General features: G+C 38.4%; 2 protein-coding genes across 4 annotated transcripts in view; both read right to left on the reverse strand.

Annotated features, from left to right (window-relative positions):
• Positions 1–1,002: 1,002 nt before the first annotated feature.
• Positions 1,003–2,738, reverse strand: dkk1b (dickkopf WNT signaling pathway inhibitor 1b). 3 transcript variants are annotated; one of them, XM_057358454.1, is made up of 4 exons: positions 2,164–2,738; positions 1,941–2,082; positions 1,705–1,848; positions 1,003–1,524 (listed from the first exon to the last, which is right to left on the reverse strand). In XM_057358454.1, the coding sequence occupies exons 1-4, from the start codon at positions 2,365–2,367 to the stop codon at positions 1,283–1,285; spliced, it is 732 nt and encodes a 243-aa protein (XP_057214437.1). In that variant the 5' UTR covers positions 2,368–2,738; the 3' UTR covers positions 1,003–1,282. The 3 variants fall into 3 exon arrangements, with proteins under 3 accessions (XP_057214437.1, XP_057214435.1, XP_057214434.1); XM_057358452.1 differs by having other exon boundaries at positions 1,941–2,085; XM_057358451.1 differs by having other exon boundaries at positions 1,941–2,738.
• A 1,981-nt stretch (positions 2,739–4,719) lies between these two features.
• prkg1b (protein kinase cGMP-dependent 1b) overlaps positions 4,720–19,869 on the reverse strand; it is a 108,465-nt gene continuing 93,315 nt past the window's right edge. Inside the window, exons 10-18 of the mRNA XM_057358450.1 lie at positions 11,043–11,139; positions 9,046–9,185; positions 8,874–8,963; positions 8,635–8,776; positions 8,392–8,555; positions 8,188–8,310; positions 7,688–7,750; positions 7,535–7,601; positions 4,720–6,622 (exon numbers count right to left, since the gene is read on the reverse strand). Coding sequence (XP_057214433.1) covers positions 6,524–6,622; positions 7,535–7,601; positions 7,688–7,750; positions 8,188–8,310; positions 8,392–8,555; positions 8,635–8,776; positions 8,874–8,963; positions 9,046–9,185; positions 11,043–11,139 — 985 coding nt within the window. The 3' untranslated portion in view covers positions 4,720–6,523. The remainder of the gene's footprint in view (positions 6,623–7,534; positions 7,602–7,687; positions 7,751–8,187; positions 8,311–8,391; positions 8,556–8,634; positions 8,777–8,873; positions 8,964–9,045; positions 9,186–11,042; positions 11,140–19,869) is intronic.

Here is a 19,869-nt window from a genome sequence, read left to right on the forward strand (position 1 = left end):
TGAAAGAGGGCGTGTTTGGAGTGAGCGGAGATTTGCTTTTTACAGCATTGTGTTGTGCAAGAGCAAAGTTTTATTTTGAAATAGCCAACACTAAATCAGAACTGAAATATCATTTTTAGATGAAACGGTTTGATGACAGAATTGCAGGAGACGGCACAGTTTCATTCACGCGCTGTAGAGCATCTAAAGTGTCTTCATGTGCCAGACACATAGTACAGTCTCGCACCTTCAAAGAGAGAGAGAGAGACAGACAGAATTCACAAGGAGACCTCAAACAGATGCCTGTTTGTAATGTGTGACCCGTCTAATGCTTTTGAGCACCGGATCAATCAGTCGTGGGTTACTTTTTAATCTCAGGCTTGACTACATTAGTTTCTTGTTTTCTCTTTAATATTTCTCGCAGGGTTTTTTTCTTGCCTCATGCTTGGTTTTTTGGAAAACCAGATTGCTGGTTTGTAAGTCGTCATGTTCGCCTTGGTAGAAAATGGTTCAAACAGGTAGAAGAGAAAAAGACTGATGATGTTAAAAATAACCTCCCAGACGCAATTAAAGTGATCTCCGAATGACCTATAAAAGGTCGGACGGCCTCTAACAGTTATTATATAAACACACCTTATTAAATAGACCTTAATTGAACTTTTAGAGGAAAAAAGCAAAATACCAGCCCTTACGGCGCTGACCACACCTAACTAAACATCCTTTTCATGTATACTCTGCGATGTAACAGACGGATACGCTCCAATCATTTCTGACTATGAGCTTTTGAGAGGCTCAGAGGTACAAGAATATCAAGAGAAAACAAGAGGTTTGTCACCATTGTGTACTTATGGGTTTTGCTTTGAAGAGCCCATTTTGATGTCAGTAGACAAACACAAACCTTACACTCTTCATTTGTGTTCTTCCTCAATATTTTGTTGTTTGCACAGAATAAGAAATACCGCGTAAGATCATTACACTCTTTATTTAGAATAAAATAGACATTTAAATCAGCTCTATGTGACTGTAAAAAAAGATGTATACACATTTCAGATTAGCAGAAGACCAACAAAGGGGCTTCTTTCAAAACAGGGTTGACAAAAATATCTGCCTAATATTATTTACAGGTTAATACAGTAATTTACTGTAACATTTAAGTTCCGTTGTGAAACAAATATATCTACTCGGAAATGTTGACAAAAGACAATGCAGAGGAAACCAGAACAAAAACAAGGGTAATCCAAATCCAGTTTCCCGCCTCTTCTCCTCTGATCAAGTCCAAGAAGAAAATTCCTGGAACGCTGGTTCAGTGCAGCTGGCACGTGTGGAGACTCCGTGAGGACTTGCTGCTCTGCGTTCTGCAGGACAGGCCTTCTGCACAGTCGCACCGCTGGAATATCTCCAAACCGTGGGTGCCTTTCCTCTTGTGCTTGGTGCACACCTGACCTTCTTTCAGGACGGGCTTGCAGATTTTGGACCAGAAATGACGAGCGCAACAGAGTCCTTCTGCACAATCTGAAGATCTCAAACAGTTCTCTCCCTCCAGACCTTTAATAACGAAATGACATGCATTAGTATCATGCACGGCTGACTGACTTTACTTAACGTTACAATTTCAGGGTGATAGTTCATTTTTTCCTTTAAATTGGATTAAGAACCAAACTTAAAAATAGAATGCAAAATATTTCGGAATGTTATAGGAGTTTATAGATTATTTGTGTCACGTACCTCTAAGCATTTGGTTTTGTGGTGAACCTTGAATTGCTACTTTTGGCTGCTGCAGCACAGCAGTGGAGTTCTCATAGGCGATGGACGCAAACTCTTCCATTCCGATCTGTTGGATCATGTCTGGATCATTTGGAATGCAAACTCCTACGAACACATTTTAGGGACACAGTAAGATAACTTTCCTTTCAAGCTCATACAACGGCAGCACGTTTCCTCGATGAGATCAGGAGTCTCACCGTTGCTGCAGTGGTTGCCAGGGCAGCACATCGCATCCCTGATGCAGCGCTTTCTGCGCTTTTTACACTGGAGACAGACGCCTCGAGACAGGAAGCAGAACTCGTACTCGCCGCATTCCTCATCACCCTCACAGATCAAAGGCTGCTGGAGATGAACAAACACCGTTAGACCACCAAACACACAGAAAGAGAAGAGGTGAAGTCTTCTCGTTCGTCTTCTTACCTGCGGTGCGTCAATGGCGAAGTTCTGGCTGCCGCTGTCAGCAGGCAGCTCGTCCGGACTCGGGCTCACCGGGAGGCTGACGCTCGCCACACCTGACCCGACCTTAATGGAGTTTGAGTTGAGCACCAAAGAGCCGGAGGATACCGCTGTAATGCAGCCCAAAAGAAAGAGGCGAGCGATGGAGAGCATGGCGGTGCGCAGCATTGTCGTATTCCCTTAGATGTTGCCTCTTAGAGAAAAGATGAGGGATTTCCACTGAGAAAGGACGAAGGATTTGCACCTAGAAATGATGTATTCCCAGATGACTTCAGCTCTTCTGTGGTCCTCATGAGCGCGGGACGCGTCATTTATACCCGCCCGGGGTTGTTCGCGCACCCGCCCCTCGCTGCGCGCAACAAAGAGCTGGATGAGATTTCAAAGGCTTGTGCCATGAGCTGTCTGTCTATCGGCACTCAATGTGTTTGTGTACACGGGGTCGCATCAAACACACACCAAAGCAATGCGTGTTATTTGATGGACAAACCTGCCCTGGACTGAACTGAGATAATGAGGTACCAAGTAGCCTAAATGAGAAGTTACTTTATTCGTTGTTGTTTTTTATGGAGACGCGCTTCATTGCGAAATCATAATATGTATTTTACGGGTTGTAGCCTACACTTTCTTGCAAAATGTGTTTTCCTAAGAGGGTTTGTATATTCTATGTTAGAAATGCAACGAGATGAGCAGCATTAAGGGCGCTTCGCTGTGATGGGGCGCTTTGAAATGCGTTTGATTAAACAAGTGGCAAAGATCAAAGTGGTATGCAAATGAGAAGAAGTGAAAAGTTTACAGAATTAATTATCATTCAGTCTGCCCTTTAAAACAAATAGGACGTGATTAGCAATCTGAGATAAGAATGTAAGAACGTGACACTGGTACTGGTTCATCTGTTGATCGATCTGATCACGATTCTAGTTTTGCAAAATATTATTATTTTCATTAGAATGAATTGGTTAGCCTGTGTGACTCGTTTTTCTTTTCTTTTCTGAAATATGGTGGACTTCCACCAAACACTGTAAAAATATAGCCCATCCAATAACCGTTCAAATAAATGACATGCGCAAACGTCCTTGGGGATATTACTACTAAAGCAACAATGTAATTGCAGCCTTATTGCATTTTGGTACTATAGGCATAAAACGATTTAAGAGTTTCAAAGTGCCTGTCTGCCAGATTCTCCGGGATAACTCCCAAATCAATGTCTTTGATGTTGTTGACATGGGTCACTTCTAATAGACGAGCTCAGGACAAACGTTCAATACACTTCATTAAACGTGAATTGGCAGCGTTCATCCCCGTTCCTTTGTTTTGGGGCTTTGTTTTAATTGTACATCCAAAGCCTACAGTGGTGTAAAATGAAGCCTTTGATGAGCTTAGATCAAACAGAACTGAACCCGTGTCTTAATCAGACTTCAACAGCGATGGCATCTCCGCAAACAGTCCATTTGCTCGCCTTTTTGTAGACATTGTGCTCAGCAAATTCATTTAGCGGGACGCCGGGTAATCCCGTTTTAATATTCCCCAGGACAGCTCATTTAAGGCCATCAGTGACTTTAGCAAAAAAAAAGAGATTTACAAAAACAACAACAGTAATCAAAAGCACGCACACATAGTCAATAGCCACATTTTATTGGTAGCCTATTATTAATGAATGTAGCGGTAGTAATAATCGCAGCGACGGAGCGATTAAAACAGAACTCAGAATCCAATCTCGCTATCCTGTCACAGGTGTCTGATTGAAACGCAGATTATTCTATCAAAATCACATGTCTGCAAAAAAACTGTAGGCTATTAATGGACAGGCTGTATCACTGGTAAAAGGGAATGAACCATGTGCTAATGGTGTTTCGGATTTTGTATTTTTTTTGTCTTAGTTTGTGGGATCGTGGACGCCCTCTGGCAGCGGCGGTTCCAAAGACATTTCCTCAACTCGAGAAGAGAACAAACAGCGGTAACAATAAACACACCTTACATGAGAAAAATATTATACATTTTTTTCACTAGAAGTATGAACCTTTACCCCATGATTTATAATATGCATTTTATTACAGAAGTACACAGTTTTTGTCCATTTTATTTGTTTGTCAAATGTTTATTTGGGGATTTGCTTTAATTGTATTTTTCTGTTTATTATTGATTATACTCAATATTGGATAACAGTCACATTAATAAAGAGTGAATGTCAAACAAAAGAAGAAGAGCGGAATAGGCCTGTATATTAAAAATTCTAAGAATATAATAATAGGTTTATAAATTGGTTTTGTAGACAAAATGTAATTGTTCAAACACAACGTTTTGCTAATATTTGCTAATAATGTACAAATTTTTTATTTATTAAATGTGTCGCCTTGAAATTATAAGGTTCTATCTGCCTTCTAGGCAGAATTACGATATTGGGCTTCAAAGTTTTCGCAATAAATTTTACTTTGTGTACATTTTGAGAAATGTCGATCAAAAGACATTTTTGAAAAGACATCACATATACGTGATAAATAAGCTTTCACAGAATATATTGAACAAAAATGTCAAAGAAGAACCTTATAAAGTCCAAGGCGACTAAAATGGATGTCTTAGACTGAATAATAAAGAAAAAGCAGCCAATAAGAGGGCAAAAAAATGACAAGAGAACAAATCTGCAAATTCTATACAATACAATGGGTGACTACACTGATGATACACAATCATCTTTTATTCATTTTTTTATATTTATTCATCACAACATAATTCATTTGTGAATGTGATTCTAAACTTGTGATCTCAAACTTTTGAATGGGAATGTAATAAACAATGTAAATGCTTATATGAAATAAACAATGCATATAAGGGTTAAAAATAGGGTTCTAGTAGAAGGGTTAATGACTTCTCTGTTGGGCACAGGGGGTGTGTTAACAGTGTATTGGTTAAAATCACTTATTAGTACGTGTCATTGACTGATGGCGTTAGCTGTGAAGCTGAGGTCAAAGATGTCTGCTCGACCCCCTGGGTTTACATCTTTTGATGTGTGTGAGGCACAGTGCTCAGCAATGAGAAGCTGTGTTTACAGAGCATTATCACCAGCTGATAGACATCAGACCCTTCACACCCTCAACACCTCCAAAGTAAAGCTTTACTGACGTGGAACTACTACACAAAGAATATATGAAACGGACAAAACAGCAAAGATCAGAATGATTTCGATGCGTTACTTTGAAAGACGCTTTTATTGTAGGAAAAGGCATATAAATCTCTGAACCTTAAAAAAGCCACAACCGATTAAGAACAATCTGAGGTGTATGATCTAGTCATGCAGCATCAAAACAAACACGGTAAACTCTGGACGCCACGGCGGTAAGGCACTTTCAATAATGCCAAAATATTGAGCACAGAATCAATCTCCGTCTGGAAATAAAGAACAGAATCTGAAAAGAGACGAAAGTAGCTAACAGGTCGAATGCACAAAAATAACACCCATTGACAATAGAACCGCTGACGAGAAATCTCTACAAATATCACAAAAATATTACCACCGTATATATACATAAATATTTACCTCTGGTCCTACAATAAATAACAGAAATGTTTTTTTCAGCAGAGCACTTCGTGTTCATGCTATGAGAGACAATCTATCTTGTCATTCTATGGGGTGGATGGACACGTGAATGTGTGAAAATGACTAAAGACTGCTTTGATTCATTGATATCGTCCTGATCTTACAGAGGTCCTGTCTTCATTGTGTCCCGTAAGGACTAGTGCACTAGTGAGAATCTGCCCTCTGGTGGTGAAACCGTGACAATTCATTACAAAACCTCGCATACCAAAAACAATCAACCCAGAGGACTTCAGAGCAACAAATGAAATGAACAATACAATCATTCCCAAAATAAAACAAACATTTATACTTACATAAGTCTGTTTCTGTTGCACGAGTATCCTGCTATAAGAAAATAAAAGGAAAATGCTTTTGTTCGAAAGAAACCATTCAACACGATCAATACCCAGTCCAGATCCCACCCCATCCATTTATTTGAAACCTATTTGTAAGACGGCAAAACCTGAAATGCATTTGTGCAATCGGTCGAGAAATATGACGGGCTCATTTGTGAAACGCAAGGCCGGCGTGAAGTCCATATGTGAGGACGTGCTGGACTCCAGTCAGGATCAGTAGGACAGTTGTGAGTCGCGTGCGCCCCCTGTGGCATCTCACCACGGGAGAAGTGTGGATGAAGGCATCTCGGTGTCACAGATCAGAACTTTATCTCTTGTCTTCTGTCCTCCTCGAGCACAGCCCTCAGGCCGGCCAACCGCACGGGACGCACCGGGCAGCGTGTTACCGCGTTCGGTTTTAAAAATCGGTGTCCCAGCCCGAGTTGTCATCTGGGGGAGGATCTTCGTTGTCTTCAGGAAAACTATCAAAGTTACTGGTGTCGGTCGGGGACGCGACCTGAAGAAAGGAAAAAGATATCAGACGACCATTCCATTCACCAAGAATCAGACGATAAACATCACATTTATATTTATGTGTTTTGCTTGACGCTTCATCAGACTTTCATTTCCTAATTTTGGCGGAATCGTTTTGTTGTGATCATACGCGTATTGTTGTGTTTTAAGGATGTTTAGATAATTGCGCTAGAAAACAACATATATTGACGAAATGACTAAAACGTTTCAAAAATATCTCAGCCAAATCTAGCAAAGTTTTGTAATGTTTTGCTTAAAGTCCCCGTGAACTGGAAGTTGTGATTGTTTTTACTTCTGTAGTTTGACGCATTTCGGAGTGAAATGGAATTTCAAATGAGAAAAACAGTGGCCGTGGCTTTCGTCTTTCTCTGCGATTTGATTGGATGTATAAAAACAGCCGTTGCTTTTTGAAATGGAACTGGCAGCAGACTGACAGTTGAAGGGGAGGAGTTAATGGATGCTCCGCCCAAGCCGTCTAACATACGTCAATTAAGATGGATGGATTTTCAGATTTTAACTGAAGATTATGAGGGCACACGAATTTTAAAAAGAGAATGACCCACATTGATAAACTATTTACAATAAACGCTGTATTTCATGAAAAAATAGGCATTGTCATTTTTTATTTCACTGGGACTTTAAAAGTAAAAGAAAAAGCTGTTTGTCAATGAGGTAAAAAATCATATTTGTTCTTTTAAATTATATTATTTGTCTCGCCTCACTGGCAAATAGCTTTTATCATTTTATATCTTGAGTAATATATGTTGTTTTAAGGATGCTTAATTAATTGTATAAAAAAAAACAAGACAAAAACAGAGGCATTTTATTTAAGCAAATTTGAACCCTGTTAAATATTTGTATTGTTCGTTTCTGACTGTGGATGTGAAGGACTCACGTCAGGAATAATTGGAGGGGTGAGAGTTCCTTTGCGAAGTCCTTCCCAATTAAAGCCCTCGAACCATCTGCGATGCAGAAACAACACCGATTTGAGTTTTCTGTTTGGATTTCATGAATGAATATGTGTGTTACAGAAAGCGTCCAGACTCACTTGTGCTTCTGGATATCTTTCACTCCGTTTTTCAAGTTTCCTAGTCTCTCTGATGGATTGTCCCTGAGGAGACGATATATCTTTCAGAAAACTATTTTCAAATTTGATTAAATCTATTTCAAGCTGGAAATGTTTTCTCAAGCTTTGGGATACACATTTTATTGGATCTTATATGAACATAGTGTGAAAACTATCAAACTATGAAAATGAATTCGGAAGATTTCAATAAATAATATCCCAACTAACAAAAATACGTTCTCAAAACGTTTCCAAACGTTCCCATTTTCCCACGTTTCCCAAGTTATGGAAAGGTTACCACTAGCAATACCGCTAACATTATAAGAATAATGTTTTTATATAATGTAAATGAAATGTCCTTTTAAGATTACTTCAATATCTTTCTTTGTAACTTTGAAAGAATTATACATTAGCTTAACGTTCCAAGAACGTTCCCAGACTCAGCTATGAATCGTAAATATAAACATGATGAATCTGCCCACCTGCATAGTTTTTTGATGAGATTGGCGGCATTTTTGGTGATCTTCTTTGGAAACTCTATCATGTCAATCCCTCTTAAAATGATATTGTAAGTCTTCATCGGATCTGGTCCTGAGAAGGGCGGACTGAACGGAAAACACACGTTAGATCTAACAGGAGTAAACTAGACAAATGATTCAAACGCAACGACAGAAAACATTCATCACCTTCCAGTCAAGAGTTCGTACATGAGGATTCCCAAAGACCAGTAATCTGCTGAGATATCATGGCCTTTATTGAGGATGATCTCTGGAGCTACATACTCTGGCGTTCCACAGAAAGTCCAGGTTTTCTTCCCGAATCCGATCTTTTTAGCAAAGCCGAAATCCACCTGCATGTGTGAGCAGAAATGCGTGAGAGATATAGTCCTTGTCAGTCGACACGAGGAAGCGTGCGAGATGAATACTCACCAGCTTGGCATATCCTCTGTGATCCAGGATGAGATTTTCTGGCTTTAAATCGCGGTAAATGATTCCTTTGGAATGCAGGTAAGCGAAGGCCTCCACCACACAGCCGGTGTAAAACCGTGTGGTGGAGTCTTCAAATGATCCTCTGTGAAGGACACGAAATAAACAAGCTTTGAAACTTTCCCGAGCTTACTCAATACTATTCCCACCAGTAGCCTATCCATCACAACCATCAACGGTACCTGTCTCGAAGAATGGTCCAAAGTTCTCCTCCCAGACAAGCCTCCATCAACATGTACAGATATTTGCTGTCCTTGAAGGTCCTGTACAATCTGCAGAACGACATGATTGTGTTTATGTTTGTGACATTTGACCTTTAACCGTGATCTCATCTCGAGAGGTTTGAGAAGATACCTCACGATGAAGTCTGAATGCGCCTCCTGCATGATCTGTTTCTCCGAGCGGATGTGCTCCTGTTGCCGCGTGTCGATGATGTGACGCTTCTTCAGGATCTTCATGGCAAACGTTTTGGTCTCGTCGCTCTTGAGCTGCACCTGTGAAAACCAAATCGGGAAAAAACTTAAAACGCAGGAAAGCGCTAATAAATGCAAACTCTGTAAAAACAAGCGGAAGTGCTCCTGAGTTTAACACATGACTCACGGTCTATTCCGAGGGGTGTCCTAAGGGTCCTTAAAATAGACATAGAGGAGAAATATTTCACATTGCGTGTCTGTGGAGGCATGTTCATTTGATCCTGCAGCTATCTAGCAAACGGAGAACTCCAGCAGCATGGATCATGTCTCCGGCTAAAGGACACTTGTTTTTACGATGTTGCCGCAGTGCGGGAAATAGACGGATGGGAAGGGGAATCCTCTTTAGGACGGACCTCCGGGCTTTCCTTAATCTAGCAATAACATTTAATCTATCTCTTTTAATCTATCCATCAGTCAGATTTATTATAGTTTTGATTACAGTTTTGTAATATTTTGAATTAGGTTTTATTTTAATACTTTTAGGTTTTTTTAGCAATTCTGTGCTGTTCGTTCTTATTTATTTTATTTTTTGTTTGTTTTATCTTTTCTTTATGTTCCTATTTTTTCAGATAATAGTTCTACTGCCTCATCGTGAACTTGTTCCAGTTTACCCCTGATGCAACATTTCAAATGTAGTTTTAGTTTAAGATTTTAAAATGAAATTTAGGCCAGTATTTTATTTGATTGTTTTAAATGGTTTTACTGTAATAAACTATAATATTTTTTATTTCTCTCTGTCTGTCTGTCTGTCTGTCTCTGTCTGACTGTCTGTCTGTCTGTCTGTCTGTCTCTCTCTCGCTCTCTCTCCCCCTCTCTCTCTCTCTCTCTCTCTCTCTCTCTCTCTCTCTCTCTCTCTCTCTCGCTCCTCTTCTCTCTTGCTCTATCTCCCACTTTCTCTCTCTCCCCGCTCATCTCTCCTTCTCTCTCTCTTATATACATATCTATGTGTATATGACACAGCTCTCTCTCTCTCTCTCTCTCTCTCTCTCTCTCTCTCTCTCTCTCTCCCTCTCTCTCTCAATTTCAATTTAAGGGTGCTTTATTGGCATGACAAAATGTACATTGCCAAAGCATTTGCAGCGGGGCTGCGTACAAAGTAGTGCTAAAAGTGGTTTGTAATATATGTAAATATATAAAAACAGAAATAGAGTATAGTTTAAACAAAGATTTACAAAAGCTAAATATACATGTAAGTATTTTGAATTAGCTTCTATTTTTTTCATTTTTATGTTTATAATATTTTTTGTGCTTTTATGTGCTTTTCTCATTTTATTATTACTATTTTTTGCTTATTCTTTATGTTGCAATATATATATATTTTTAATTCATTTTCAGTTAATACTTTTACTGCCTCAGCTTTAACTTGTTCCAGTTTACTCCTGAGGCAACATTTCACTTTTTTTTTTTAAGTTTTAAAATAATATTTGATTTGATTTCAGTCAACAAAAATGTTTTAATACTTTTCCTCTAGTAAACTGCAATAACCTTGTTATTTATTTATCTCTTTGTATGTCCATCCATCCATCCATCTATCGTGTGTGTCAGTACAGTAAGTCACACGTCAGCTCTGTTAGCTCTGTTGTGGAAAGTTACCCTGAATAGAACTCTATCAATTCCAGCCGTGACCTGCTCTTTTCTGCTCATGTGTCCCGTTCTGCTTACTGAGCACATGTCTGATGTACTTCTACTTTTCATTGACAAACAGTTTAATAAAACACAGATAAAGTTGTTGTTTTGTGATGTTAATGCGCAGGGTCAATGTACTTTAATTTGCACTAAAACTGACTCTGTTTGTATGGACTGCTGTTGTGTTTTATCGTGAAAGATGACGATAGGTGAAACATTTGATTTAGATAAAAACGTAAAACGTATTCCTACCAGCTCGACTCTCCCGAATCCTCCAACACCCAAGGTATCGATGATGTTGAAGTCCACCAGCTTCAAGTTGGAGAAGAAGGCGTTCTCGGCCTCGTATCTGCATTTAACAAAGTGGAAAAAAGGAAACTTCTTAGAAGTTTGGATCGAGTATGTGATGGGGAATGTTGGGGTGGGAAGGCTGTTTGTTCTCTCCCTCTCTTTTCTTTCCTTCACAGGGACGGGAATCAGCTCTCTCATTCTGACCTTTTTCTGCCTTGACCAAATGAAATAATGCAAAACAGACAATTGTCAAGACGGCTTGAAATATTGGCAAAAGAATCTTGCAATGTCTGGCCAATACGCAAGTTATTCTTGCGCTCACGAACAGGTACGGCAAAGAGATAGCAACAGTCCTCGCTCAAATACGGAGTTCAGGTGCCATTTCCAGGTCACATCGCGAGATCGGTGAAGCCGTGAGGAGTGAATGTAAAGAAGAGCAGAGCGATCCAGATTGATGGAGACTCCCTGCATCAAGATGGACCTGTCGAGGCTTTTCTGGACACAAGCGTTTGACACAGACAAACTCAAACGTGTCACAGTCATAGACAGAGACACAACTGAGAGCAGAGCATCAAACTTTACGTTCACTGACGGGAAAAGCAGCACGAGTGCTTTCAGAACAGCGTCGTCCTCTCTCCGCAGGTTCAGTCACAGCATTAAACTGACTCAACTGTGTTCTCTCTGTCAATGACCGCCTGTCTTCTAATACTGCCTGGCATGATCTGGATTTATTTTTAGCGTGGCTCAAGGTTCTCCTGCTCTGAAAAGGTTTCCCCCTCTGCCCTCATGCCAACATCTCGCCTTAAAGTTCAAAGTCAACACGAGAAGGACACAATTATCACATTTTTACATGACTTCACTTTAAAAGAATAGCACCATTAAAAAAAACTTAAAAGTTCACGCTACTAAAACCTTTTTTTTACTTATAGCAACGCATTACTAGCAAAATAAAATGAAAGGTAATTAAATAAATACATGTGTTTCTTTTAATTTGTTTATCAGTCATTTTTTTTGTTTCCGTATATATTTAAGTCTTAGAGATGTTCTTTAAAATTTTTGAAAAAATTTAAAATTTGTTTAATTCTTTTTTAACTGAAACAGTACATGCATCGGGATCTTCTTACAAAATGGTCTATAAAAACTATGTTTAAAGTCGGCATTCAATTAAAAATGATCTTTCTAATAGTTTTACACAGTGGTACAGTATTTTTATAAATTAATTATCCGTGCACATCATTATTTGTTTTACGATCCAATCAGTTGTCGGTGGATGAAATCAAGTACCGACCTAATTTTTTTTCTCATTTCAGAGGTCGTTGCACTCGAGTATACTTCATGATACGAAAAAAAGACAATCGCTACTTCCATTTCATGCCGACTTTAAATATCAAACAGCTACTGCATATCAAATATATAAAATACAATCTGTATAAAATAAAATCAATTAAGCCAACAAATATATATAAAAAACATGTTCTTTAATTAAATTTTGTTTTGTAGTAAAAGAAATGAAAAAAGGTTGGCACAATTATATTTTTGCCTACAAAATTAACTTCAAACATTTCAGATAAAAGAATTATTGTAATTTTTGGCTCAAACATGACTTCAGGTTTTTAAGTAAGCGTGATCTTGGCATTCAGTACACTTTAACTCTGGTACTAGGCAGAAGTCTCTCGCACGAGCACAGAACGCTTGATGTAACTTCAGAAGCTGGAAAACACCCTGGAAGAGCGACGGTCACTGACTGATATTGGACACGGAGAGGACACAGTATCTGCGGTAAGTTTCCACATTAAACCACATTTCCACAATTAAACCTCTTCGGCCTATCCTGGAAAAAGAACAGGCCACATGCATACTGACACGCCTGCTTCTGACAAACTCATTTCATGTCTATTGTCTAACATAAAAAAATCACTGTCATGGTTTCACTACAACATCAGCTGACATATGCCTGTTTAACCTGCGACCATATTAACACACATACAGTCTACTTGTGAACACAATTAAAATGTATAAATACCTTTCTTTCAAGCAAATGGTGCTTTATAAATATTAAGTACAGTATACTTCTAACTATAGACCGTTTTATCGGACGCGTGCGCCGGGACTGCAGTTAACTTCCGGTCTGTGTTTAGTGTCTAATAATATAACTATTTATATTTAATTTAATTTATGCTCATATTAATTTACATTACTATTTCATTGTATAGTAATTGTATTAAATAACGAATTTGTTGAATTTTTTGTAAGTTCATTTTATTAACTATTTCTTGACTGGGTCCTGTAGTTTGGCCGCATTTAAAGAAACCGTATGGTACACTGACATCTAGCGGTTGAGTTTGGTATGGCAGTCTACATTCTAAATATTGGAAAGACAAGTTTAGCCAAGTAACGGTTTCTTTTGATTGTTATCAGAAATAATCTACAGGCGCTCTATTATTTGTGAATTTGTACCGGAAGTTAAGGGAGGTCCACGAACGTGCACATGCGCAGTAATGTTTGTTTATGTTGTCACTTTGAAGCACTTTAAATGACCAAACCAATCACCAAACTCCTGTATAATAACCTATAAATTATCATATGCTGTCCATTGTAAATCCTCCATCACATCAACATGTTTGCAGGAGTGTTTTCCATTGTTGTGGTTACAAGTGTGAAGGGTTTGGACTCTTTAAGTGGGCTGATGATAGATGATATGAGAGGTGTGAGCACTGAGATGAGCCTCTGATGTCACGCTGTCCAGCACCAGTGAGATTTTCCACTGCCCTGGCTGACAGTTTGGGTTACAGCCGGTTATGAAACCCTGTACAAGCTTGCAACCTTCTCGCCGGACATCCTGACTGGATGAATTTGATCAGACAATATGAACCCTGTTTACAGTACATAAATGCATATGAAAACATTTAATACAGTATCCGTCTCCAAACATGCACAGTCTGCTAATACGCCTACGTAGGGAGTTCTGCCTTCTTAACTATAATGGTGAATAAATGGTGTCCATTTTCCAAAGTTGGACATGCCTTTTGGTCACTGTATGTGGGTTCCAAACCATCCACTTGCGAGCAGTTTGAACCTGAGGGCTGGAATGTTCAAGACCCCGACTGGCCTCAAATCTCACCTAATGCTGAAGCAGAGACAATGGTCGCTCGCATTCCTCCGTACAGAAATGAGAACGTCTCAGCACATTCACTTGTGCTGTTTCAGCTGTGAAAATAAGCAGTAAGTCCGAGCGCTGGTCTTTCCTCAGGGGTCAGTGGATAGCTCACAGCAGCTGGGTGCTGGGCTTTGACATTGTGCCCAACAAAGAAAAGATGGATGAAATGAAAGAATTCTTCACAATGCGACGTTTGACTGCATTACGGCCCCTTGACCTGCGGTGACCTTTTAGAGTCTCGGTCAGCTCTTGTTGACTTTGCTTTTGTCACATTTCATTTCAATCATTTTAGTTTGCATGCTGTATTACATGACATACTGTATATTTCACCACTTTAAATCAGGTAAAAAAAACAAGCCAGAGGCTGTCATCACATATTTTGACATTCAATTTAGAAATGTTGTCATTTATTGGATACTTTATCTTAATTTGATCAAATTAGTCTTCAGTATTACCTCTGCCAAACTATTAGTTTAAGTTTGTGTTTTTCAAAACAAACATCTGAAACGTCTCTCTGCTATTTACGTGTTTTTCTGGCTTTTAGTTTTCAATATTTACAGTAGGGGGCGCTGTTATGCATCTTTTAAAAGAGTACAGTAACACAATTCTTTTGGTGATAAAAAATGAATAAAGCTAGACTTTTGATACGTTCAATGTTTGCATTTTCATACTGCAAAATATTCTGCGGGTATTAAATGTTGAGAATATGAAAATGCTGGTGCTAGCTAGAAACCTTTCAAACATCAAACTTGTACATTTCTACAGGTTTAGGAAATAAAAACATCTTGCTCAATATACAACTGGCAGGTTTTTGTCTGAGATAAAAATGTTATAATGCATTCAGCCATATAGACGGTTTGAGCGGCAACAACATAAACAAATGTTATGTGGCCCAAACTTTATTAGATTAGTTGTAATTGTATTCAATACATGTTCATATGAATTAATATTCATATTAATTGTTCTATTATAACCAAACACAGACTGGAAGGCGTGTGCGTCCAATGAAACCATCTATAGTCATTCTCTATTCATGTAGAACTTGGCGCATCGTCTGTTTAAATTCTGCCGGAGTTATATTAGGTAAATAACAACATGCATGACATCCAGCTTCACAGACCGCATGACATCCAGCTTCACCGGCAAACCTGTTTGTGTCGACCACAATTGGTTTTGCATTTTGTCTCTGATCAATACGTTATATGTTTATAAAGGTACATGCAGTGGTTTAGGATGGCATGTTCACGTCTCATGTAGAATCTTTGTGCTGAAGGGAGGGTTGGGAAAGTTACTTTTATAATGTATTTCACTATGACAAAATACATTGTTTAAAAAGTAATCACAGATTGCTGTTTACATGAATTTCCTGTTACCGTTTATATCTATGCTTAAATGAAATAAATGACATTAAAGTAATCACTTTTTTTCAAAATTTTGGATGTAACTGTGATTTGTTTACCACCCATTTAAAAGTAACTGTAATGAAACACAGTTACTCAAATTTTGTATTTTAAATACGTAACTAAGTTATATGTATTTCATCGCTCCCCAGACCTGGCTGATGGCAATTTGACCACAGCTTTAACTGTGAATGCAACGCTCATTTCAGTTCAGTTGTATAATGGCCGTATATGGTGCTGTTTTCAGACGGACGTGTCAGTCACATGAAGGCTAACTGCGGTACTGACCTCTCACCAATCTCAAGTCCACAGATAACAACTGTCATTATGATCTACCAGTGACTTCTCTCCACACAAACGTGTTCTTCAAACTACAGATCAGAAAGTGCTCCTTTCATTCTCATTTATTTTTCATGTTCTTCACTGAGAAATTAAGTGCATATTTAATGCAATTTAGTGCATTTTGAAATTGTATATATTTCTTTCTGTCTCATATTGGTGGTGTACATGCTCTAAATTACAATGTAACATTCTTCCAGTACATTATGTCTTAATTTTATGGACATTTCCAATTATGTTTAAACACAACACAATTAAAATACAAATTAAACAGCTGTAATAAATGAATGTGGAAAATTCCTTCATATTATACATATCATTACAGATTTTATTTACAGTGCATCTAATTATTTTAATCCTCACAATCTTTATTTTCTTAATATGACATTTTATTTCTAAATAAATATTTATTTATTGCACGAAACATTCGTACAAAGCATTTGACTACATGGAACTGTGTATGGTTCCGTGATCAATAAAAGTTGAATAAAAAAATGAATGCTCCTGCATTTGCTCTTGCACTTGCTTCAGGAGGTCAGAGATTGGCTGACAGATGTTTGTGAATCGAGATGACTTGAGAATGCTGTCAGATATTGTAAGTGTCTCTTTGGCTGTGACATACGCTTGTGTTTGGTTCGAGGCTCAGAATGCTTATGGAGAAAAAACCCGTCAGGAACCCGGACCCCACAAACCGCGGCGAGTCACAGTTGGTTAAAATATCAGATCACATTTCATTTGTGCGGTTTCGTGTAAAACCACAATCTAGAAGTTAAGACATGTGAAAGTGTGTGTTCAGTGAGCAACATGCCAAGCACATTTATGACGTTGTGTGAGGAACTCAATGACACAGAATCCAGCTGAACTTCTGGAGGACGTAAAGATTCATGATGTCGGGCGTCTTGTGCTTCAGTGTGAAAGGACGGGTGCAAAAATAGCCAGCTTACATAAGCTCACGTCAAGATGGCGTTCATTGACTAAATAGATTGTGAAGTGTACGTCCGGAGAGCTCCTACAAGATGATGCGATTATCTTCCATCTTGCATGGCTGTGTATTTTTACGCACGTTAAAATATGCCGTTAGATAATGAAATATAGTTGCATTTTTGTTACAGTCATTCATATTCAACGATGACTAAAATAAATGAAAAAAGGTGATTTAGTGACCCTAAACTTTTGAACGGTCCTGAATACCAATACCAACACTCTTCACAGGTCACTCTTGGTGTCCTTGAGGTGGGGGCTGCTGGCCGGCCAATCAGCTTTCAGGAACTTCGGTCACATAATCAGCTGTGCGATGCACATTACAGGATCTCCTCTGCTGATACATATAGAGAGCGTTTACAGCAGACGCTTCTCACCAAAACAACAGAGAGACACCAGACAGCTGCATGTCCAGCCCTCATAATAGTGCACAAACACAGTCAACACTCATGAAGCTTCATCTCATATACAGTAGAGTGAAAAAGAAATGAAGGTAATTCCTCACAATCTCACACCAACGTGTCCATCCTGTTTGTAGAACATAGTGATCCCATTTTTCTGCTATAGGATAGTGTGAAATGACACCATCTGTGTGCTCACGTGACACGGGCCGTCAATGCCAAACAACTTTCGGGGTTACCGATGGGCACAAAGTCAAACTGAGTTCGAAACGTAAGCCACGGTGTTTTTCAAACAGCACGATTGTAAATAAACTCCTGTAAACACAACTGAAAATATTCATGGAAAAAAAATGTAGTTTTCTAAATCCAGTACCTCAGAGATGACGTATTTTTGTAGGCCAACCCGGAAATAAGTGCCGCGCTGGTTCCCTCGACCGAAAGCCTATGCATTTTTGGAAGGCTGCCAAAAATAAGCTCCGTGATAAACAAAAGTTTATTATGTTTACACGTTTTGTTTATCAAGATAATCTTTACAGATGAACACAACAGTTGTTACTGTTGAAGCCAAAATACTTTCGGCATAAGTAAAAAGCTAATACTTAAGGTCGCTTGATATCAACGTCACCACCACCAAGCCTCCGACAACTCCTTCAAACTTAATTTTTTTGCTGCCTCTCTTGATGCACTTTCAAATGTAAAAGCTACTAAAATTGCCATATTTTTCAGTGAGCTAAGTGCCCTATAACTCCTATGCTTCTATATCTTTACTATTTTTATTTCAATTTATTTAATTTGATCTTATCTTATCTTTTTTATATTTTCCGTTATTGTTTTTTCATGATTGTACACTTATTGTAAAAACTTAATGTTACATATTGTATTTGCTAATATGTCTGCCTTTGAGAATTACAAATTGTTAATATTGTTTATTCAATGCCTTTTTTGTATGTAAACTTGTTTATATGCTATTAAAAAAAAAATCCTTCAAACTTGATTAAAATGTGTTCCCTGGTAAGTAATTACTCCGTGAATGAATCTGCATCTATGTTTTAAGAGATTTGTGCCCATGTTGCATTATTTGTGAGCTTTATATGCGCGATGACGTCTAACGTCCCCGCCAAAGGAAGTAGTCGCTTTTAACAACTTGTTAGCAACCGCCGTTTTTAAGACACAATAAAGGTTTAAAAAATCACGAGCGGGTTATAACGGGTGTGTTTTATGTCATAGAATAAAACGTGAAAATATTTATAGGTTTTGTTTACCACAGACCTTATTTCAGGCGATTTACCAAAAACCCATAGACTTTGGGTAAAAACTCGCTTGCGGATTTTGCATACAAAAGTACGTCATCTCATCGGCTCCCTTTTATATTTTTGTCTAAATATGCTAGCCGACACTGAACAAAGACTGCGACTTCTTTAAATAAGTTGTCAACAGGTTAGTATTTTAGATTAATTTGCATTAGCTCGCAATAAAATGTTATGTTAAAACAGTGTATGTGTCTTTTGACATACTGTAGACACCCAGAGCAAAGCTGCATTCATTTAAATCCACAAAATAAGTCACAAATAAAATGATGTGTTCTGAGTGGTTGCTAGAGCATTGCTAGGTGGTTGCTAAGCAGATGCTAGGGATTTTCTGGGTGGTTGCTATGTAGTTGTTAGGGTGTTGTGGATCATTGCTAGGGAATTGCTAATTGCACAAAGTAATGACAGTTTGACAGCAATGACCAGCATATTAAGATAGAATCGAAGAAAGGATTTGAACACCCTGATCAGAGTGACCGGTCGGACTCTTCAAAACCGTTGATCTGTGTTTAATGTTCATCATTAAAACATCCAATGATGTCTTATTATCTTTATGTTCTAATACGTATGGCGTTGAAATATCTGGAAATCAGTAAATGAGTTCAATGATTATTTAACATTGCTTGTCTGTCAATGTGGATCTTAACAGCGTCTGTCCTCTTTCACTTGTACTGTATGAAAGCAAACGGGTTTGAACAGGCACAAAAGTGAATTTGAATTTCACATTGAAAGTAAAGTGTAAAGAGTGAAAGTGGTCTGACAGCAGACGGGCTTGTTTGAGTCTGATTAAGTGTCAGCTCGAGCTCAGCCCGGGCTTTTAACAGGCACTCTCTTCATTAAGTACGCATCTATTACAGCTACTATTTACAGTTACAGATCCTCAACAATATGCTGCTATATAATGTTATGCATATTGAAACCACCTCCTCAAATTTCTCTCGCATGTGATTATATTGTTCAGTGTACTGTGTAGTGTTCAGCACAAACAAAGTGCACTCTGGGTAAACATCCAGTAAAACTGACCCTCACCGATTCCTCACACCCTTATCAGTTTTGATCAGATGTGATGTGATTTGTTTTAAAGTCCTTCAATATATACAGTATATTCAATCAAATGCTATTTAACATTTTTGCAAGAGATTCTTAGTGACACATGCTGTGTGTAGATGTGACGACAAGAGGGCGCTATGACATCACTCACTG

The sequence above is a fragment of the Triplophysa rosa genome, linkage group LG18 (assembly GCF_024868665.1).
Source record: "Triplophysa rosa linkage group LG18, Trosa_1v2, whole genome shotgun sequence".
Taxonomy (NCBI): Eukaryota; Metazoa; Chordata; class Actinopteri; order Cypriniformes; family Nemacheilidae; genus Triplophysa; species Triplophysa rosa.